Source organism: Eucyclogobius newberryi, unplaced genomic scaffold (genome assembly GCF_026437365.1).
Source record: "Eucyclogobius newberryi isolate DKJ021-1_F unplaced genomic scaffold, fEucNew1.0.hap1 SCAF_7, whole genome shotgun sequence".
NCBI lineage: Eukaryota > Metazoa > Chordata > Actinopteri > Gobiiformes > Gobiidae > Eucyclogobius > Eucyclogobius newberryi.
In genome coordinates, this window is record NW_027316389.1 from 16,377,266 (window position 1) to 16,400,327 (window position 23,062).

At 40.3% G+C, this 23,062-nt stretch overlaps 4 protein-coding genes across 6 annotated transcripts; 1 reads left to right on the plus strand and 3 right to left on the minus strand.

The window, feature by feature from the left end:
• Positions 1-1,149: 1,149 nt before the first annotated feature.
• On the minus strand, positions 1,150-4,786 carry dnaja (DnaJ heat shock protein family (Hsp40) member A). Its single transcript, XM_072435390.1, has 8 exons — positions 4,685-4,786; positions 4,160-4,300; positions 2,748-2,922; positions 2,565-2,669; positions 2,253-2,480; positions 1,946-2,176; positions 1,756-1,856; positions 1,150-1,517 (listed from the first exon to the last, which is right to left on the minus strand). Exons 2-8 carry the CDS (start codon positions 4,289-4,291, stop codon positions 1,287-1,289), a joined length of 1,203 nt encoding a protein of 400 aa, XP_072291491.1. The 5' UTR covers positions 4,292-4,300; positions 4,685-4,786; the 3' UTR covers positions 1,150-1,286.
• Positions 4,787-6,742: 1,956 nt separating this feature from the next.
• On the minus strand, positions 6,743-10,547 carry lrrc61 (leucine rich repeat containing 61). Of its 2 annotated transcripts, none has more exons than XM_072434942.1 (9): positions 10,449-10,547; positions 8,904-8,999; positions 8,690-8,836; positions 8,513-8,573; positions 8,357-8,442; positions 8,217-8,282; positions 8,062-8,130; positions 7,394-7,516; positions 6,743-7,319 (listed from the first exon to the last, which is right to left on the minus strand). In XM_072434942.1, exons 1-9 carry the CDS (start codon positions 10,474-10,476, stop codon positions 7,213-7,215), a joined length of 783 nt encoding a protein of 260 aa, XP_072291043.1. In that variant the 5' UTR covers positions 10,477-10,547; the 3' UTR covers positions 6,743-7,212. The 2 variants fall into 2 exon arrangements, with proteins under 2 accessions (XP_072291043.1, XP_072291042.1); XM_072434941.1 differs by having other exon boundaries at positions 7,394-7,519; positions 10,449-10,546.
• A 2,024-nt stretch (positions 10,548-12,571) lies between these two features.
• Positions 12,572-16,355, plus strand: cib2 (calcium and integrin binding family member 2). The gene is made up of 6 exons (XM_072435140.1): positions 12,572-12,941; positions 13,886-13,920; positions 15,007-15,118; positions 15,495-15,642; positions 15,733-15,928; positions 16,004-16,355. The coding sequence occupies exons 1-6, from the start codon at positions 12,891-12,893 to the stop codon at positions 16,023-16,025; spliced, it is 564 nt and encodes a 187-aa protein (XP_072291241.1). The 5' UTR covers positions 12,572-12,890; the 3' UTR covers positions 16,026-16,355.
• Positions 16,356-17,259: 904 nt separating this feature from the next.
• On the minus strand, positions 17,260-22,146 carry LOC140349025 (uncharacterized). Of its 2 annotated transcripts, none has more exons than XM_072435220.1 (9): positions 21,950-22,146; positions 21,612-21,837; positions 21,420-21,535; positions 20,122-20,336; positions 18,885-18,974; positions 18,638-18,803; positions 18,285-18,437; positions 17,724-18,209; positions 17,260-17,457 (listed from the first exon to the last, which is right to left on the minus strand). In XM_072435220.1, the coding sequence occupies exons 2-9, from the start codon at positions 21,646-21,648 to the stop codon at positions 17,410-17,412; spliced, it is 1,311 nt and encodes a 436-aa protein (XP_072291321.1). In that variant the 5' UTR covers positions 21,649-21,837; positions 21,950-22,146; the 3' UTR covers positions 17,260-17,409. The 2 variants fall into 2 exon arrangements, with proteins under 2 accessions (XP_072291321.1, XP_072291320.1); XM_072435219.1 differs by having other exon boundaries at positions 20,122-20,339.
• Between the last annotated feature and the right edge of the window lie 916 nt (positions 22,147-23,062).

Here is a 23,062-nt window from a genome sequence, read left to right on the forward strand (position 1 = left end):
CAATGATCACGTCATGTATTCTTTGGCCCTGTTATGTTTCAAAATGCAGCTCTATGAATAAAGTTTGATCTTTTGATTTGTTACAGCAACTTACGAAATAATGAAAGGTCGATATGAGAAGAGGCAAAAGGTCTATTTTAAGAGTGTTTCCATCATAGACTGTATAGTTAGCTTTGTTTGTCACTGAGATGTTACTTCCCTGCCACTAATAACCTGCAGTTTGTCTCTATTGTTACCGAGCAGCTTTATACATTTTCTTGTTTCAAATCTTCACAAAGGTGACAAACTTTAGCCTACTTTTAGCGTTTTAGAGCCTTCCCTACCTTCTACCAACTCTTCAGCTCCAGCTAGGATCAAATCAAGTTTTGAATTAATGTGTTCAGGAAGGAAAGGTCGATTTTTTCTGTTAACAAATTGGCATTACATTTTAGCGCATGTTTCCACTCATTCATCCGCTGGGCAGCAGCAAAAAGCACTCAACTCTTGTGAAGAAATATGGTATTGAAATACATTTCCACTGACCATCAGGACAAAGAGTGGCTTTCAACGGACCATTTTGATTGGTTAGCATCATTTCCTGCCTTATTTAGTGAATGTTCCACTCATTTATGCCACATGAAGTGACATACACTTCAGAAATGTACTGCAGAGCCGCGGCGCGGTCAAATAACCCATCAGTTTCAGGAGCCGCGGCACAAAAGACCCATGCAGTTTCGGCCGCGCGCCGCGGCTCTGTAGACACTCCCATATTAAAAAGGGAAAGATATTTACATAGAATATGTGTGTTTTGTTTTTTCTCAAAGAAACCAATACGTCCTACTCGCTTTCAGGGTTGTAATATCATACTGCAGTGTGGCCTCTATTGCTATTCTAATCTGTGTGTTACGACTGAAAACTGAAGTAATATGGCGTTATTTCACTTAAATGACCAGTTAAATCACTCATATTTAGGTCAGTGTCCATGTCCCGCCACATTCCACTCCATCTTTCTACAATGAGGAGGTCACCCTGGACACAACTTACTACAAACTGACTTTCCATCATATTCCACCATCTAAACCTCTGGGACACTTTCTGATTCTGTGCTGCACGTCTGACTCGTCTCAAACAATGACAAGGATGTTAGACACTGAAGAGACGACAAAAGAGGCATTTGAAAACTTGTCTTTTAATCAATAAAAACATTAATTTACCTTCACGGAAAGTATAATCTGAAATGCGAAACACAGAAATGGAGGCGGTAACAGACATTGACAGCGTGACGTTCTTGTATTCGTGGAGAGGTTTCACTGGGTCTGACACTGCACGCCGGGCCGCGGGGAGTCGCCATCGCCGCCGTCGTCGTCCTCCTCGTAGGCCTCTCCCTGGTGCTTCTTCTGCTGCGCCCGCTCCTCCACGTGACACAGGTCCACCTCCTCCATGTCGTCCGTCAACAACAGGTCTACTCGAGGAGGCAGCAGTCTCTCCAGCTGGTACATGAGGTGTTCGGGGAGCCAGTCTTTCTCTGGGAATTCGACCTGTGAATGACGGCACAACGGAGACCTTAAGACGAGGCTCGAGGAAAGGGCTGCGTACAAACCTTCTTTTAGCAGTCAACTAGTCTAGACTTACTTAGATTGTACTTTGAGAGTTTTTAAAACACGCCCTCCTATTGTACTAGTGTTGTTGGAATAAGTTTAGAAGGATAACTTCCAATCTAGTCATGTACAAAATATACTGGGAGCGGCAAATCACATAGTAATGACATCAACTTACCAGGAAATTGACGAAGAGCTGTCCCTTTTGGAACGGATCTTTATAAACTGGCATTCCTTCACTTTGAATAGACCTGATGTCATTGGGTTTGATGACTTGCCCTGTAACGTCAACAAAACAAAGCATTCGTACGAAGTGACTTTACAAGTTTCGCACGATCAAATGAACCCTTCTAAAGCTTTGGCGTTACCCTGTGACGAGCTGACGACCAGCGTTCTGTTGTCCAGCGTCGTGATCGTCTTCCTGAATCCGCACAGAGCCTCCACGAGTTTGAGTTCCATCTTCGTGATCAGGTCGTCTCCCTGCCTCTGGTACGTCTGGTGCTCCTTCTGTTCCAAAACGATGACAACGTCTCCCGCCTCGAGCCCGGGCTCCTGATCGCCCTCACCGAGGAATGTGATTCTCTGCCCGTCTTTCATCCCTACAACAAGAGCGAGTTCATCCACGAGTCGAACGCCAAAAACTGAGCGCGTGCGTGTGCGTCCGAGCGGCAGTACCTTTGTCGATGTGCACCTCAATGATCTTCTTGGTGCGTACCACTTTGCGGCCGAGGCAGTTCTTGCAGCGGTCCTTCGGGCTGAACCTCTTGCCTTGTCCCTGGCAGTCCGAACACATGCTCTGGATCTGCTGAATCATTCCCGGGCCGATCTGCTGAACTTTGACCTGCACGCCGTTTCCTTTACACGCCGAGCAGGTTTCCAAGGCACCTTTTTTACCGCCGTAACCTGCGAGAGGAGGAGAAAGTGTTACGAATTTGAAGAAAAAAATGTATTTTAAAAAAAAAACGAACCAACCAACCAGCAACTGACCTTCGCATTTTTCACAAATCACGTTCTTCTGGAGCGCGAGCTTTCGGGTGGAACCGTTGTAAATTTCCTCCAGCGAAACACCGAGCTGATGAACGACATTATTCCCTGGGGAGACGTACAGGTTTCGGTTCATATTTTGTCACACTTTTTGCCGCATTTGTTTTAATTTTCTAGAAGCTTTACCCCTTCGCTCTCTCTGCATTCGACTGCCGCCGCCGAAAAACATGTTGAAAACGTCCATGGGAGACTGTCCTCCGTTCATGCCGCCCTCTTTGATGGCCCGCTCCCCTCCCTGGTCATAAAGTTCCCTCTTCTTTGGATCGGACAGGACTTCATAAGCATGGGAGATTAGCTTGAACTGTTAAAAAAAAAAAAAAGGATCAAACTCATTCATTCCATTTGTACAAAAATGATTGGTAAAATCACATTGTAGAAAGTGTATCTTATAGGGGTGTGCCAAAATATCGATATATCGGGATGCTAAATTTGCTGATACAGTATCGATATCGTGGGCTGCTGTATCAATAGATATCACCATGAGTCATTTTTGGTACAATTTACCGAATTATTTTGTGACCGCGCTACAATTTAGTTGCTTGTTTAAAGAAAGAAACTTATTTACACCAAAATAAATATTTGACATTTTGAACGTTTTGATGATTAAAACGGTGTATTAATGTTTGAGTTTGCCCAGGTCGTGGTTTAACAAAGAAAAGTGTTGTTAAAATGTATTGGCTTGTCTAAAAAACAGTGAGCTATCGTAGAATATCATGAGCAATGTATCGATTATCGTGTGTATCGCAATATTAAGATATTATCGTATCGTGAGCAGTGTATCGCATCGAATAGTGAGGGACCCTGTGATTCCCAGCCTTAGTGGCTTACATTACATGCTTTAGTGTGCGTAGTTTTGCTCTACTTGCAAAGTGTTGGTATTATTATTTGTGTAATTAACTAAAGAATATTATTTTTTAGTAAAATTCTAAGTTTATTTTTCTATTTTATTCTTTATTATTCACTGTATATTTGTTTATTCTCTTGCGGTTCTTCAACACTGAAATTTCACATAATTTCTGAATTATGATTAACACTTTCTTTTCTTTTGTTGCTCACTGGCTTCTATGACTTGTGATTTTGTTCTTGAACACTGAGACATTTCACATAATATCTGAATTATGATCAATAATTTATTTTTCTTACACTGACATTTCACATGTCTGAATTATGATCAATACTTTCTTTTTCTTACACTGACATTTCACATAATATCGGAATTATAATCAATACTTTCTTTTTCTTACACTGACATTTCACATAATGTCTGAATTATGATCAATACTTTCTTTTTCTTCTTCTGTAACTAGTGATTTTCAAAAGTAAGACATTGAACTCATCACAAGCCAGAATATTGATCATTTATAAGTTTAGTTTAAGCAGCAGTTACCACCTGGTGTCATTCCTCAGATTGACCGGCAGATGTCGCTGTTTCTCACGTTGCGTCACGATGACTGACACATTCCAGAAAGTACTTTTGGTCCGCTCCGACTCTTATCTCGCCCCGAAATAGACACCGCCTGTGACAGCTCGTTACTCACCCTTTCTCCTTCACTCGGGTTCTTGTCCGGGTGATATTTCAGCGCTAGTTTTCTGTAAGCTTTCTTAATTTCCTCCGGCGTGGCGGCGGGTTCGACTCCCAAGAGGTCGTAGAAGCCGGTTTCGCGGACCATTTTGACGCTCTAAAAGAAAACACTTGTTGTTAATACAAAATAAAACCAGTTCCTTTCAAAAATAACGTCTCATAAACACTAACATACAATCTGGAAAGCCGCTGGTAAAGTTACACCGCTGTTTTAAGTTAAATTACGGTCGAAATAGCCTTAATAAGACGCGTTTGCATTGGTATCCATGGGTTACAGAATAATACAAACTATAATAATAATAATACAGTGACAATCAAAACTTTAAAACAAGTTATGATATCGTTATGAGGAAAAAGCTCTCGAAGTGCTGACAGATGTAACTAAAGTCCTGCATAAACGTAACATTGCATCGTCGTTGCAGTGAAGCCCCCGCGTGCGCACGTTTACTTTGAAGTCTAACGTTTTATTGCGCGTACTCACTTTGAAGTAGTCGCTTTTTCCTCGCCTCGGTCGCGCGGCTGGAGGCTCCAAATGGGGACGACACCGGAGCTGGTTGGTTCTTATAACTCTTCGCGTGGAACGTTCTGGAGGCTGGAGCTGTGCGCGAGTGAGGCCGGAAAAGGAGCGGAATCTGGGGGCGGGACGCGCGCGCCTGGAGCCTCCTGCGGCTTCTAGAACAAAGTCTAAATATGAAGACTAAAGAATAAAGTCTAAAGAATAAAGTCTAAATATGACGACTAAAGAATAAAGTCTAAATATGAAGACTAAAGAATAAAGTCTAAAGAATAAAGTCTAAATATGACGACTAAAGAATAAAGTCTAAATATGAAGACTAAAGAATAAAGTCTAAAGAATAAAGTCTAAATATGACGACTAAAGAATAAAGTCTAAATATGAAGACTAAAGAATAAAGTCTAAAGAATAAAGTCTAAATATGACGACTAAAGAATAAAGTCTAAATATGAAGACTAAAGAATAAAGTCTAAAGAATAAAGTCTAAAGAATAAAGTCTAAATATGACGACTAAAGAATAAAGTCTAAATATGAAGACTTAAAGAATAAAGTCTAAAGAATAAAGTCTAAATATGAAGACTACACACACCAACAACTATTCTAGTCACAAAGACATATGACCTCATGGGCTTTGTAACACCAAAGCAATGGAAGGAGTACTTTTACGGACTACGACAGTCTGAGGACTACGAAAAGTCTGAGGAATAAAGTCTGGCGGTAATGCAACAATTGGATGCCAACCGCCATAAAACAAACAAACAACAACAACAACAACAACAACAATATGAAGACTAAAGAATAAAGTCTAAAGAATAAAGTCTAAATATGACGACTAAAGAATAAAGTCTAAAGAATAAAGTCTAAATATGAAGACTAAAGAATAAAGTCTAAATATGGAAGACTAAAGAATAAAGTCTAAAGAATAAAGTCATATGACGACTAAAGAATAAAGTCTAAAGAATAAAGTCTAAATATGGAAGACTAAAGAATAAAGTCTAAAGAATAAAGTCTAAATATGATGACCAAAGAATAAAGTCTAAAGAATAGTCTAAATATGACGACAAAGAATAAAGTCTAAAGAATAAAGTCTAAATATGAAGACTAAAGAATAAAGTCTAAAGAATAAAGTCTAAATATGAAGACTAAAGAATAAAGTCTAAAGAATAAAGTTGTTGTTGTTGTTGTTGTTGTTGTTGTTGTTTTATGGCGGTTGGCATCCGAGTGTTGCATTACCGCCAGAATAAAGTCTAAATATGAAGTCTAAATATGAAGTCTAAAGAATAAAGTCTAAATATGAAGTCTAAAGAATAAAGTCTAAATATGAAGTCTAAAGAATAAAGTCTAAATATAAAGTCTAAATATGAAGTCTAAAGAATAAAATCTAAAGAATAAAGTCTAAAGAATAAAGTCAAAGAATAATCTAAAGCAGGCATGTCCAAACTACGGCCTGGGGGCCAAATCTGGCCCTCCGACCAATTTTTGTTGTCCCTCCGGCTTCCTGCTAAGTTGGTCCAAACAATAAAGCGTAAAACTCTTTACAGTAAAATTGGACAAATTCAAGCATTTTGATGTCATACCAATCTAATATTAATGTTCTGATGTGAAAAAGGTGTGCAGGCATCGAAACAATGTCAAATGCAAAAGAATAATGGTCTAAAGAATAAAGTCTAAAGAATAAAGTATGTACAACTACAGCAGGTGGCAGTATTGTAACGCTTGGATACCAACCGCCATAAGTGTAGATCAAAATGTACTCAGGTATATTTAGTACTCAGTTACATTTATTTGAGTAATCTTTTCATGAAATTGTACTTCTCAAACTCCATTTTGCTCCTGAGAACTATAATTACAGTGTAACAGTACTTGAGTAACAATAACACATCTCTGGGAATCCCATTGACCGTAGACGCTATAAATATATATACGTTTTATTCAATCTAATGGGACTTTAAAGTTATAACTGACAGATTTATGGTTTATAAACATTAACAATGTCGCTCTAAATGAAAAGACTTCCACAGAGAGATCATTTCATTCTTTATTTGGGTTTGAAATTCAACATTTTGCAGGTTAAGTAGCACAACCAACGAGTGCTGTCAGAGAATACTAAAGCGCATGTATCTTATCACTTAAAACATCTAATAACTTTACAATAGGTTATTAGATATAAGTTATGTAAAATACTGCAATGAAGGGTAAAAAAAGATGCAAATAAAAACGGCAGCGTGGCAATAAATTAGGTCCTAAAACAATAAAACTGGAAGCACTTAGCAGACAAACAGCAGCAGGTGCAGTAGAAAATGCTCACTGTGAAATATGAAAAATGATTGAAGCCACATGCTTCCAGTAAATGTCATGATAAGTGCATAGAACACACAGAGTATGTGCGCCGTCAATGACACTTGAGGGTAAAGCTAAAACCAACAGTACACACAGCCTCGACTCTTGGGGAATCGTGGGACAGAAAGCAGCTAATATTCTTGAATAACCCGAGCTCATATGGTGTACTGCTTGGACTGTTTCTTCAGGCTCGTTGACCTCTCGGTTTGGGAGATGACGTGCGTCGCCCTGTTGTTTAGTAGCCTGCATTCATGAAGGATATCTGGGGAAAAGATGGGACAAGATTGGTTTGCCTGAATAATGAATACGCACAGATAAACCAACAGAGAGACGTACCACTGAATTGTTTATAGGCTTCATCCACTATGGCATTATTGGACCTCTTGATCTCCCAGAAATCATCTTCCACCCATGGCTTGCAGTCAGAGTGCTCAACCAGCTGTCCATTTTTGTACGAACCTGCTGTAAAACGAGGAAAGGTCAAACATAAGTATCCTCGTCAAAACACAGGTCACGCGACTTTTATTTTGAACTGAGGCCGCAGTTATTTTATTACTTGGTTTACGGATTTTTAAATGAAATATACTGAACAGGCGGCCGAAATATGAACATAATTTCAATTTCAAAAGATTTTTTCGTCCGGGTTTATCCAAAACGCACCACGGGAGGAGGAGGGGGGGAGACGCGGCGCGCAGGTGAGTGAAACAGTAGATTTAGCGTGTTTTGCATTGGTAGAACTGACGCTTCTAAGTGTGCACCCTTAGTCACGGCAAAACGCGCTGGAGAAAATGGTAAACGGGTTTAAAATAGCTTCACACGCTCTTATCTTTTGACTTAATACCGCTTTTTATATTTCATTTAAAGCTATTTTGCATTGTCGGCGGTACTTTATAAAAAAAAACATTTATAATAATTTGTTTTATTTATATAGTAGAAATCAATAATCTAAGTGCGGCGGATCCGTAAACCAAGTAATAAAATAACTGTGGCCTGAGATACTGCACCTTTAATTGTATCATCAATATCTTTGCATAATTGATACAAATCACTTCCACGGCCAACCACTCTTTCACCTGGAAATACAGTTCTTATAAATATACATATATACACAAATATACTGGCAAAGAATGGCATAAATAAACAATGAAAAAGTACATACCGTCGAGAACCTTGATGTTAGGAAACATTTCTAAAACGTGTGCTCTATAGGTTGTGTTTCTGCAGACTGAAAAAACGCTTTTGAGTGAACATTGTTGTGTAAATGTAATATTGTAACGGTCCAAAAAAGGACTAAAGTACCAGGGTTGGAGTAATTATAGGTGTTGTCTTTAAGGCGAATACTTTCAAGTTTTCTCAGCGATTGAAGGGCATAAAGGCATTCAAAACTGTTTCAATAGAGAAGCAAATAAAATAACAAAAAACTATATTTCATCACACAATAATGCACTTTCATACCTGTTTATAACATTTCCAGCCAAGTTTAAGTTCTGTAAAGATTCACAATTGCGCAGAGGATCTATGAGAAGGAAAACTCATTATTTTGCTTATTTAGTCATCAACAGCAATCATAATCAATACATCAATATTTTTCGCAAAAAATATGCGGCTTCCACCAAACATGAAAGTACTGACCTAAGTTAGAAATCCGGTTTGCACACAAGTTCAGTACAGAAAGCAGCCGAAGGGACGCTAAAGGCGCTAAATTAGTAATATTATTTGCAGACAAGTCCAGTTTCTCAAGGTTAATACACTCCCCGATGCATCCGAGATCATGTATCCCTGCACATGAAAACAAGAGCGCACCTCAAACGTCGTAATAATACACACAAAATGTATTCCAACTTACCTAGATTTCTCAATTTTAGAAAAAGTATTGATTCCAAGTCAAATTCTCCTGTGCGTGATTTGAGGAGCACTGGCGATATCCTCTCATGCTCTCCGTCTGAAAGAAATGCAAGAACAGACTGAGGCTGGAGCATATTTAAGGGCAAATTCAATGTTTCATCCAAGCGCACGGTCGGAGGTCATTACGGTTCAACGGGGTGAGTCAGAGAAAGCACTGGAAGCATTGTGTGTGTTTTGTGCAGGACGGACTGTGCCAAGAAAGAGGAGAAGTGTCCAATCCCTGCATGTGACAATGATCCGACGTGATGCAGTGCAGTCACATCTGGAGAGGATCACAGTTCATGCGGACTAGGACGGCTATTCCTGGCATTACGTGTTTAATTCATCAGTAATACCGACCTATATAAAACGGAACTGAGTGTTTTAAATATAAAAGAGTGCATAGCCTATTTTTACAGACATGCTTTTACCTCAAGTAGTAGTAAAAGTGGTGAAAGATTGTGCAATGTGGTGGAACAGACATGATATATATATATATATATATATATATATATATATATATATATATATATATATAGGCTTATGCCCGAAGACTGCAGTAACTGTAAATGTTGTGTATATAGAAAGCCTATCTTTATTTTATTTGATCCTATAGCAGCTTTAAATAGTTTTTTCATATTGACTTATATAGGTTGTTTTATCACTGTTAATTGTTTTATGTTGCACCGAATCACCAAAGCAAGTTCCTATGTTTGGGAATTCTGTTTATTTGCAATGGCAATAAATCTTTTCTGATTCTGAACATTTATGTCACCCTTTTGATGTAAATATCACAATTGTGTACCATTCTTTCTTTCTTTTATACCACGTGGCACCTGTAAAAAGGTAGAGCATTCTCTAAATATGTGGGGCAAGGGACAGAGGCCTAAATTACTCCATGGGACAGGCTGTAACCCTATATTTAGTTACATATTTTGGCACCAATCACCTCATTATCTGATTTCTGGAGTTGTCAAACGCTATGTCAGTGTTAAATACCTCTGATGTGAGTAATCTGATTGTTTAAACTCGTGCAAACTAATGATGCAAAGACAAAAATTAAAGAGAAAATGTAAACAATTAAAAGAGTTATTTTAAATGACAAATATGATGCATTGTTACTGGCTCTTAAGTACAACTATATGCGTGTTTTTGATGAGGGAACAATGTTATACACGGTTAAAAGCTCAAAAAAGTACATTTAGCATAACGGTTAGTTATCTGATTTTACTGTACATTTATATGTAAATGTGCCCAGTGGCTATAGCAACATGTTTCTTTTCTAGCTCGGTGCGTGTCGATATTTAATCATTCACATCACGTTTTGCTGAACTTAAACACATATTTTATTTTCTATAACACTGTGCATTTGTGTGTTTAGTCCGTAATAAATCCAAGCAGAAGTTCAAGCTAAGTGCTAGCCTCCCTCGCATAGCCTTTGCTAGCGCTATAACCAACCTAGCAACCATAGCCTAGCAACAGCACCAGCCCATCCATCCAAACTCACCATGGCTCTTGTCCCGTTTGGTCTCCATGGCAGCAGGCAGCGTTGGCTTTTTACCGTTTTCGCAGTGACATTCAGAATAAGGTGGTGAGGCGTCGTTTTGGTTTGCTCCGTCCAGTGCGCGCCACCAGCAGTAGCAGCATCCACCAGCCACGAGCCACCGGCACTGCAGGTGGATCACACCGACCACAGCCTCCTCTGCGGCGGAGCAACGCAGGGAGTCAGCCCGGGGCGGAGCGGATAGGAGCGGGTCACGGGAGGAGGAGGTCACGGGTGGAGGAGGTAAACGGAGGAGGAGGTCATGGGAGGAGGTCACGGGAGGAGGAGGTAAAGGGAGGAGGAGGTCATGGGAGGAGGTCACGGGAGGAGGAGGTAAAGGGAGGAGGAGGTCACGGAAGGAGGTCGCGGGAGGAGGTCACGGGAGGAGGAGGTCATGGGAGGAGGTCACGGGAGGAGGAGGTAAAGGGAGGAGGAGGTCATGGGAGGAGGTCACGGGAGGAGGAGGTAAAGGGAGGAGGAGGTCACGGAAGGAGGTCGCGGGAGGAGGAGGTCATGGGAGGAGGTCACGGGAGGAGGAGGTAAAGGGAGGAGGTCACGGGAGGAGGAGGTAAAGGGAGGAGGAGGTCACGGGAGGAGGTCACGGGAGGAGGAGGTCATGGGAGGAGGTCACGGGAGGAGGAGGTAAAGGGAGGAGGAGGTCATGGGAGGAGGTCACGGGTGGAGGAGGTAAAGGGAGGAGGAGGTCACGGAAGGAGGTCGCGGGAGGAGGAGGTAAAGGGAGGAGGAGGTCACGGGAGGAGGAGGTCACGGGAGGAGGAGGTCACGGGAGGAGGAGGTAAAGGGAGGAGGTCACGGGAGGAGGAGGTAAAGGGAGGAGGTCACGGGAGGAGGTCACGGGAGGAGGAGGTAAAGGGAGGAGGTCACGGGAGGAGGTCACGGGAGGAGGAGGTAAAGGGAGGAGGTCACGGGAGGAGGAGGTAAAGGGAGGAGGTCACGGGAGGAGGTCACGGGAGGAGGAGGTAAAGGGAGGAGGTCACGGGAGGCGGTCACGGGAGGAGGAGGTAAAGGGAGGAGGTCACGGGAGGAGGAGGTAAAGGGAGGAGGAGGTCACGTTGAGGAGGAGGAGGTCACGGGAGGAGGTAAAGGGAGGAGGAGGTCACGGGAGGAGGAGGTAAAGGGAGGAGGGGGTAAAGGGAGGAGGAGGTCACAAGAGGAGGAGGTCACTGGAGGAGGAGGTCACGGGAGGAGGTAAAGGGCTATAAGAGGGGGAAATGTTTGGTAAAGTTTTCTCTCTTGTGTTCAACATGTTTTGGGCAGAGGTGTGCTCCAGTTACATGCGTACTTTGGTACTTCTCTGAGTAGTTTTCAGAATACTACACCATCCATGTACCAAGTTCCTATGTTTGTGGATTTTGTTCATTGACAATGGCAATAAATCCTTTCTGATTCTGATTGTTTCTGAGGTGACTCTTCCCACTGTGAGTAAGTCTACAAGTGACAGAAGCTTTATGTTGACAATATTACATTATTTGAACTTTGATTATTTTTCCCCCAAATGTTTGTGATGTATTCTGTAAAAGAGCAGGTTTTGTTTATTATTTAACCCTTTGTCCTTCCGATTAAATCAATTTCAAATTATAAATCAGACAATCACTCTTACAATTCCTCTTGCTTGAGTAGTAGGTTCCACTTAGTCCAGTACTTTGTACTTTTACTTGAGAAATATTATATTGAAATAACACAACTGGTCAGTGGCCAAAGCCGTGGTTAAAACAGGCCGTGGTCAAACAGGGGAACTGGCCAGCAACATTGGAGTGGTAACCATTATAAAAAAGCATCTGTTGCCATTAATTCACCAGCAGAGGTCAGAAGACACCCAATCCAAACACAATGACAGCCCGGGTGCCTTTATACAGTACATTTGTATCATGGGGTAGCCAATATTGTGAGTTTAAATAGCATTTGATCAATGTTATAAGATAAGATAAGATATTCCTTTATTGTCCCACATGGGGAAATTTCATTGGTGCAACGCAGGTAGATACAGAGGTAGATACAGAAGAACAGATCACTTATAGTTCAAAATGAATGCTCGCTGCTGTACGCAAAACTATTTAGACTAATGACAGTTTGAGATTACACTCTCCGCCCTGCCGGTTCAAGCCCATGATTTATTTATGAATTCACCTTCTTGTTTGTTCTGCGGCTGCTGCTTGAAGAGCTGATCTCTGCTGGCAGCGCACACATTCCCTCAGACGCTCCAGGACTCTAGCCGCAGAAGAACTCGCACGTCCTCCACGATTTTGGGCTTCAGCACCATGGATTCTACCGTGGACACTTGCGGATTCTAAGCGGGTCCCTTTACCCCGAATCCTAAATGCCTCCGCACAAGAGGAGGCTGTGGACTTTAGGTGATGTGAACGAACCGAACTCTCCAGGACCAGGATGGGAAACAAGCAGACCATTTTCACTGATGAGCAGCTGGACGCCTACCAGGTACTGTGAGCTTCTATTTTCTGTTCATCTGTCACCTGATCCTGGTGAAGTCTGAGATGCTTAGACTGCTGCTGCTGCTCCTGATCAAAATGTAAGAAAATGTAAGAATGAATGGGTGATCTGATCATTTATACGCCATTAGTGGTTATTGAGCCACAAAATCGACATAACAACAGACAAAGTTTACCTGCAACGCCATTTCCATCAACTAGTATAGGTAAAGAATGTTAAAATATTATACCTTTTGCTTTTATATCAAATGTATATCGCCTAATGGCCTTCTTCTAAATGTCTCTAATAAGGGTTCAACAAAGGTCAATCGACTGTAAAAAAACATAATGGTAATCACGTTTCAGTAACAGACTGTAAAACACTTATGAAAAGACCTTTTTAACACAAAGATAATGACATTTTTAAATAACAAATGTCAAAAAAGAACTATCTGTTTTCGTATTTGTAAATATTCTCTATCTAGAAGCCTTCATTCACCATATTTCAACCTTCATTTGATTGATAATGTATAAAAAAAAGTCTCAATGTGCAATAGAAACAATCGCTTGACTAAACAACTAATTGATAAATGAATCACTAACTACTGAAATAATTGTTAGTTACAGGCCTGATGATAATGCTTGTAAATGTATTTCTTTTTTACAGCAAACAACAGTGTTTTGAAACGATAGGGTGTAGATTTATTTTTAATGGGACACTCTACACTCAAGGAGACTTCTCAAGTGCTCACTCTTGTAATACAATCCATTCCACAGCGGTCTCCACCAGTGTGTGTGAAATGAATGTTAGAAATGTGTTCATGTCACCAAGCTGTCATAAAGATATCCCTTAATATTACTACTTAATGATGTTTATATGGAGAGTTGGCTGGTTTCAGTATATCTTGTCATTTTATGCTATTTCTTAATTTTCCATCACATTTTGTTTTTCAGGACTGCACTTTTTTTACCCGCAAAGAAATCCTCCGGTGAGTCTTTGTAATGTTGTGGGTTTTTAATCTTATCCGTGCCGAGGTCCCAGTCAAAAAACATAATTGTGTTGTTTATCTGTGTAGTTTTGAACCTCAGCGTTAGGTGTATGTGAAAGCCAGAGGTGAATGTGTGCTTTCTGGAGCCATAACTTCCACAGTAAAGTGTGATGTGAGCTTCTCTAGTAAAGTTTTGCAACGGTGTTGCCTTTCACTGCTCCAGATGAAGGGTCACGTTACAACATCGTTCAAAGTGAGAACACAGGTTCTACTTGAGCAAACTAGATCACATTCATGCAAATGTGATCTGTTTTATTTTCTCTTATATAGTTTAGAAATGTTAAAGAAGATATCATATATATATATATATATATATATATATATATATATATATATATATATGGACATCGTTTCAACTTCTCTACAAATAATCATAAGAGTTAGAACTATTTAAAAATGTTTCACTGCTAAGTACAAGACACCTCACTGTTATCAACATGTGACATGTGTCTCAGATGCACAGCCTGTATCTGGTAAACAGCATGTGTGTGTGTGTTTGTGTGTGTGTGTGTGTGTGTTTGTGTTTGTGTGTGTGTTTGTGTGTGTGTGTGTGTTTGTGTTTGTGTGTGTGTTTGTGTGTGTGTGTGTGTGTGTGTTTGTGTGTGTGTGTGTGTGTTTGTGTGTGTGTGTGTGTTTGTGTGTGTGTGTGTGTGTTTGTGTTTGTGTGTGTGTGTGTGTGTGTGTGTGTGTGTATGTGCGCGTGCGTGAGTGTGCGCGTGCGTGAGTGTGCGCGTGCGTGAGTGCGTGTGTGTGTGTGTGTGCGCGTGCGTGCGTGCGCGTGTGTGTGTGTGTGCGTGCGTGTGCCTGTGTGTGTGCGTGTGTGCGTGTGTGTGTGTGCGTGTGTGTGTGTGTGCGTGTGCGTGTGTGCGTGTGTGCGCGTGCCTGTGCTCGTGCGCGCGCGTGCGTGCGTGTGTGTGTGTGTGTGTGTGCGTGCGTGTGTGTGTGTGTGTGTGTGTTTGTGTGTGTGTGTGTGTGTGAGGCGATACAGAACCTGTGCATGTGACAGTGACATTCTTGTGACTGCAGGCTGCATGGCAGATACCATGAGCTGGCTCCACACTTGGTTCCAATGGATTACACCAACGACCCTGAATGTAAAGTCCCTCCAGCTTTGATAGTCAATATGCCAGAACTCAAGGTACATCATTCAAACTACTTGACTTCCTTTATGAAGTGTTTTAAAGTTCTCGTGACAGGTTGAACCACTTATTTTACTAAAACACAGTTAAGATAATTATATTAAAGACTTTGCTAACCCAAACACAATTTCAATAATCTGAAAAGGCAAATAAATCAGTCCTCTCAAATCAACTTTATTCATTTACTTTTCAGATATTTTTGCCTAACTCATCACAAAACCAAAAAGAAAATACATGTTTAGATGTATCGGTTATCTAGGGTGTATTATAACTATTTTACATTTTTGGTAATATTTATTTTACAAACATTCACATTACATTACACATTACACATTACACATGAAGCTGTTTTCATTCACACACATTTGCCTGCAGGAAAACCCATTCCGCATGAGGATTGTGGAGTCGTTCTCTGAAGACGGCGCAGGGAATCTGAGCTTTAATGAGTTTGTGGACATGTTCTCAGTGCTCAGCGAAATGGCCCCAAGAGAACTAAAAGCAATCTACGCCTTCAAAATTTATGGTAAGCACAAAGAGTAGGTAAATCAAGCAGAGTTAGTTGGATCCAGCAGCATCTACATTACCTTTGGGCCCGTCCTGCTATTGTCCACAGATTACAACGTGGATAACTACTTGTGCAAAGAAGACCTGGAGAAAGTACTGAACAAGCTGACGAAGGAGGAGCTGACGCCTGAGGAGGTGCAGCTGGTGTGTGAGAAGACCATCGAGGAGTCCGACCTGGACGGAGACAGCAAACTGTCCTACGCCGACTTTGAGAACATGATCTCCAGGGCCCCAGACTTCCTCAGGTAATGCTCCAATGCACTTAGGCTAAGTGTACGTTTACCTGAGGGTTTTACTCATAATGAAATATCCTTTTGTAGCACTTTCCACATAAGAATCTAAAGGACTGCGACCTCTCTCCCGTCTGTGCTGGCCACGACACGTCCTCAGGAGGCAGATGCTTAAACACCACAACGACACCGATAAGAATAAGGACTCTTGAAAGAAAAACAGCACTAAAAATACTATCAATGCAATGAGATTTTCAGTGGAACAAATCTACAACATATACTGTGTTTCTTCATCAGGGTCCGGAGAAGTTAAAGGGCTTAGAAATGTTCTGGTATTGCAGCAATATGTATCAAACCAAATAATATGCATATATCATGTCACTTTTGAGGGCTGTAGTGTAAATACGTGACTGCAGATTACATGCGCGTGTTGAACAGAAGGTTCTTTATCGGATGATTGAATTGATAAATGTAACAACTGTGGTTTATTTTTGTATTGTCAATTGAACTGAATAAAAGTGTTTTTTTTTTCCTTTGTAATTTTTTGTGTTATTTTTGACTGGCAAGGGCAGGAAAGACAACTTCTGATCTACAGTACATAGAATATAATAAAGTCTTGATAATCACATCACTATACTTTACTTCACTCATCACCATGAGAATGCGTGACCTCGTCTGAGCTCGTGGGCTGAGCAGGGCTTTAAGTGGCTTTAGTGCAAACATATTGTGCCTCTGAGCAAGACACTTCACCCACCTTGCCTAGTATGAATGTGTAAAGCGACCTTGAGTGTATCGAGTATTACAGACAGTATTATGATATGGTCCTTTGACAGAATGTGTATGTTCTGGAGCTGGTTTCACTGAAGCTTCATCGGTCTCTGCTCCTCCATGTCCAGAATACTCGATGCTTGTGGGCCAAACAGCTCCTGCCTTTATAATTGTTTGCCTTTGGCTGATGCACAAAGCTTTTGCTGAACTGTCATGACCCAGAGACCGTGCAGTAGAACTATTCACCTTAACTCATGGGCGATGCTGATTGCCTGCACATTAAGCATGATGAAGGTGTTGAAGCTGAATGGCTGCGTAAAAAAGGTGCCGCCTCAGCGTTCTCGAGCAGCTTCTCCTCTCAGCTGGAAATTATAGAAGATATTTATGAAGGAACAGCCAATAGGACAACGTCTTTAAATATGCAGACATCATCCTTTAACCCCCCAGCCTCATGCCCTTCATTTCAGAGGCTGCTCGTCAAGGACATCCGAGAACGTTGAGGTTAGCTAATAATACCACATCCTGTTGTTTAGTTCAGCATTTGAGGACCTGTCATGAGAATAAAACCAATGGCCCAATACGATTGCAATATACATTTAATAGTAAAATATTTAAATTAATCAACAATTTATAGTTCATCAGCAAGAAGCCCAGATTGTTCCAAAATGCATGTCGGAAAAAATATCTCACAGAGCAGAATAAATCATAGTGTCATGAACAGCACATTGTCACCATTTCCGTTTGACTTCAGGAAAAAACCGCTTCCATTTGTCATTCTGGAAGAGAAAAACAATCATTTTAGTGCTTATAATACCTGTATGGACATTACAATAATCTGTGACTCTGATTACAATCCTTGATCATTCAAGAACTAAAGTCTTTACTTAATTATAGTGCATTAGTCTCATATAATGTGATAATGATTCATTTTAATAATACACTGGGAATTCAAGCTTTAAGCATATTGCCACCAAAATACCTCAACTAGTTGTGTATGAATATATTCTGATTTATCTTGAAGATTATTATGTTAATAACTTACTTTTATTCCCCAGTTTGGGGGCCCATGTTTGGCCCTCAGGTGGCCCACAGGCTCGTAGGGGCTGCTGTTGACTGGAATCTGTTCATATGTGTCATCCTCTAGGGGGCGGTGTGCCCCGGGCACCTCTGCGTACACCCCTCCATCCTCCGCTCTGGTCCCAGCATCAGGACTGGGCTGTGTGGCCAGTTTGTACAGGTCCAGTCTGTGTGAGGGCTCGGGGCTGGGCGTGTCTCTGCCGGGCCGTGGAGGCGTGACACTGAGCCTGTTGTTCTGCTCCTCACTGCTGCTCAGAAGAAGAGGCAGAGAGTGGCAGCGGGTGTCCAGGAGAGCCACCTCAGAGTACAGCGACTGGGGTCTGGACGAGACCTTCACTTCTCGATCTTTAGCCTTTTTACGTCTGACCTGAGCATAGCAAACGTTGTCCTGGTTCTCAGTGATTGTGCCATTTTCAAAATGTCTGCTCCGTCTAGGAAGTGGTGGTACTTCCTGTTGACCCAACAGTAATTCATATCAAAAGTTGAAACCATGACAACATGAACAGTGTGTGTAAAGTCCTCTCACCTCTGATGCCCTGTTCTTTCTTCTGGTCTGTGTCAGCAGTTGCTCTAATCCTTGGTTACTCATTTGATTTTTAGCTTTTTGAGTGTGGACTGAAGCCACTGACTTCTCTTTTGAATTAACCTGGATCGTATCATAAAGGCCTTCGATTTCAATCTGGAAAAAAACAAGTTCAACAATTGTCAATACTTCAAAATATATAAGTTAAGTTTGCAACATTTGTGTAAACAGTAGGTGTATTTAGACATTTCTCCTTGTTACTTTCATCAGCTCGTACTCTAATTATAGTTTAATCATTGTCATGTTATTCCCCATCACAGCAGTTGTTGTTGCAGAACGGTCGAGAGTTGACTCACCCCGTTACAGGAAGTAGTCAGATATTCCCCAAACGGCTCAATGGGGTTTTCCTTGAAGTGTTGGATCAGCTCATTGACTGTGGCGTGCTCATTATTGTCTCCATACACCACGAACTGGCCCAGCTCACTTGGGTTTATCACAAAATGCCGACACCTGTCCCTGCCCCTGGAACGTCATGGTAACACAAACTAAATTATGCACAATCCAACCACGTACTGTTCGAATGAGTTGTACGGCTCCACTCACTTATAGGAAAGAATGTATCCAAGCGCTTTGTCACTGAGGCGGACCAGGAAACAGCCGATGTCTTTATTATTCAAAATGTCTTCAGCATCCCTATAAATGGACAAATTGAGGTAAACTAGAGGTAACTGAAACATACGTATTAAACACCATTGTATTATATATATAGAGAGATGGTGTAAGTATCGTAGTATAGTAAAAATATGCTAACTGATAGTAACTGATAGTAAAAATAGGTTAAAATATGCTTGAAAATATACTTTCCCAGTCATTTGAAGTGTTTTGCATGTGTAATTTTGTAAGTGTCATCTGGCAGTCACAGCACCACATTCATACAAGCAAGGTGTGTGTCTTGCTCAATGACACAAACACAGGGATCAAACTGTGCTACAAACTGAGCTACAACTGCTATGCTTAATCTTATTCCAATGACATTAATAGAACATTTAAACATTGTAAGCAAAAGTATTCTAAAGGTCAAAAGTGAAGTGGGACATAGTGTGATTTCAATGGAGAAACTGGGATTAACCTCAGAATCTCACAAAATGTGACAAATCTAGGTGGTTTTGGCCATTTAAAACCACACATGAGAGTGACATAATTACAAAGACATTTACTGTTGTATTTAACATTGTTTGTTTATAATAGACACTTGAGTCGTAGTTTTTCATTTCATCTACAGATATATAACATACTTTACCACAAATTATACTTTTTATGTGAGGCAAAGTAGTATTTTGACATAGTAGTATTTTTTCCCTTTCTTTGTGAGAGATAAACAAACCAGCTGACATATCTACCCTGGAAATTCAAAATGTTTGCTTAATTTTTAACATAAAGCATTTGCATTTTGATCTGCAGCCAGTTAATCTTTGAAAGTGTTTTATGGTCTCCTTCACTTCACCTCCATTCAAATGCCTTTTTCGGTTTTATTTCTTTTGCCTTACAGGCTTTACTGGACAGGACAGTGTAGTGTGCAATAGGGCTGAGAGCAAGGAGGACATTCAGCAAATTGTCGGCACCGGGAATCATTATCATGCCAGAATTTTGAACATTCTAATGACATTTTAAAGTGTCAAATCGCTTACGTATTGAATGAATGAATAAAGAAAGTAAGTACGTGAGTAAATAAGTAAGTACGTAAGTAAGTAAGTAAGTAGGAAAGTACAAAAGTAAGAACGTAAGAAAGTAAGAAAGAATTAAAAATCAAATCAAATTAAAAAAGTAACTATTTTCTTACTTCCTGGAGATGAAGCCGAGGAACCAGTTTGGAAAGAGTCCGTTGTGGCTGACGAGCGGGGCCTGGCTCTGTATGAACCAGGCGCTGACCACTTCTCTCATTCCCCCCTCGGCGCTGGGGTCCTGTCGGGGGTCCTGTCGGGGGTCCTGTCGGGGGTCCTGTCGGGGGTCCTGTCGGGGCTCGGCCGTGGCTCCTCTCTGCTCCATGTGTCGCTGCTTCTGCACAAAAAGCACACATTAACCTGTTGCTCGTGCACCGCAGCCTCATTTGCCTATACGGTTTGGGTGGCTATAAATAGATCAGTGTTCCACTTCAGCAGTTTGTCAGTATATTTAAATGTGGATTTGTGAATGTTGTTAGGAAGTTATGCAAAATTGTAATGTTGAGTATATTGTTTGTAGTAAAAACTGATGCAAAAAGAGCTGATTAAAAAAAAAAGATCATATTTTTGTACTTTTGTGATTCACTTGACAGACTTTTCACATTTGTCTTATAAATAAACCTCCACAAACACATTCAAAGATGTTTCACATTTCTGTTGGATTTTCTTAATATTGTTTAACTGCTACTGTAAAAAATATCAATATATAATACCCCTATGATTTATACACTAAAAAACATATATCTGATTGAGAAATGTGTGCATGACGTGAATTCAAAATGCGTAATAATCTCTATTTGAGTAGTTATTTCTTTTCTAATTAGATCATTTTAACTTATTTATTTTTTTATCAAGCTGAATTATTTGCCAGTGAAGAATTCTTTACTTTCCCCAAGTGCAATTTGACTTAAAATATTACTCAAATGTGAAAAATTACATTTCAATCTTTGTTGTCTTTGTGTGTATAATGTTCATCCATTAATTAGCACTTATTTAAAGAAATTGTAGTTTTTATCGCTCCTTTTTTGTGACATGCCTTATAACTCAGGATGTCACGATATCAAATTTTAGTGTGACGATTATTGTGAGAAAAAACATCGCGATTTAACCATCTGTCATGATTATTGAGACAAAACAACTGTGAAATCTTGAATTTTCTTTCGTACAAATTGTCTAACACGTTTCTGTTCCTCATGTTTGTGACCAGCTAAAGTAAAATGTGACAAAAAGCCAGATAACACTTTTTTTTACATTTAGATCTATTTTTGGGCCATATATTGAACAAAATATTACTTAATTTTGCTTCTAAAATCGTCAATTTTTCTCATTTTTTGTGATGATTGTACAGTTAACTATCAAATAAATATGTTTGAATATCAACTTTAGCCATTATAACTAAATAAACAGTTCTTCTTACCTTGAAACAGAACTGTAAGCAGTTCCTGAGACAGTTTGAGCTGTGAGGATTCGTCTTCGCTGTTGGGACTTGCTGTCTATACAATCTGCTTCTTTTCCCCTCAGAAGTTGAAATGTCTGTCAAAAACGATTAAAAACAGTTTGAGTTACGTTACGAAAAGCTGCTGCCACGATCCTCCTCAGCCGTTCTCACCTGAGCTGGAGATGAACTGCTTTGCCTCTTGTGTCATTTCAGCAGACTTTTACCAAAACCTCTGCCTAAGATGTCTCCTTTCTCCTTGATGATTAATCTCTGTGAATACGGCGCAATATCCAGTACAAACATGTGACATTTGGAGTTTTCCAGCAGTCTTGGAAAGCGGCAGAGCAGTTAGCACATCAGAGCGCCAACGTTGATTTGCATCTCGACTTTTGAGCTACTGAAAGACAAAAGCGTGCATTTCCTGAAGAGATGGAAACTGAGGTGCAGCGGTGTGTGTGGTTTGTGTGCGCATCACTGTTCCATGCTCTGCTGTCATCCGCTTTACTCACCAGGGCATGTGATGGGGCAGAAATGTCTATGATGGAAGCTCTGATGAGTCCAAAATCAATCCCATTTATGCTCAGTATTGACAAACGTGACAAAGCACTTACTCAAAGCCATATTCAGCCTGGTGCTCGTGGGGTTTTCACAGGTACAGAACATTTTGGCTTGTTACTGAGTGAAAAGCGTCGTCATTTATCTTTGCATGACTGAAGTCCATCTCTCTGCTGCGTATGTTCGTGTGATCTGCGTTTATTTATAGCAGCAGGCTACATGAAACTATCAAAGTGCTCCAGAAACAGTTGTGTAAGAGCTCGGGGCTTGTGTTGTTTCCATTTCTAGCTGAAAGTTGTGAAAAGGTCACTAACCTACCTGAAAGATGTTATTTTTTGCACTTCTTCAACATCACTGGTGAGCAGCACTTATGACAGTTTGTACTTTCCTGGTCAGTTACTTCTAGTGGATATTTTGTTATTAGATGTTGGCTGTGGGTGTGTTTATTTTGAGACGTCTCTGTTATTGTATTTACTCAGTTATTAACTCATTAACTCATTCATGTATTTATTTATTTATCTAGGCCTATTACAGTGATCATTGAATGACTGTATTTGATGATGATGATGATGATGATGATGATGAAACTCTCACACTGAAACTGTTGCTATTTAAATAGACAAATAATATGAATCCAAAGGTTTATACCAATATAATACAAATAAGGTTTTATTGAGAAACTTGTTGGATTGTACTTTATAACACCGTGTCATTGACAGAGGTGTAGAGTAGTTTATACCAGAGTAACGCACGGCTCCTCGTTGTTTTATACTTGTTACATGTTGAAATTGAATACTGTTCCATTTGCAGATTATATTTTCAAAATGTTTTGCTATTATTTGTCATAATAGTGTATATTGACTGAAAACTATGGCTTTTATTTGAGATTTATCAAAATGAACTTAGGCTCTTTGGTAGTGGTGGTGTAGCACATCCTAATTCATGTCTTGTAAATTAATTTTATTTATTTATGCAAGGAAAATCCAATGAGAAATGTTCTCTTTTTCATGACTCCCTGTTAAAACACAACACAGAATAAACAACAAACCAACACATGCATTGGCACT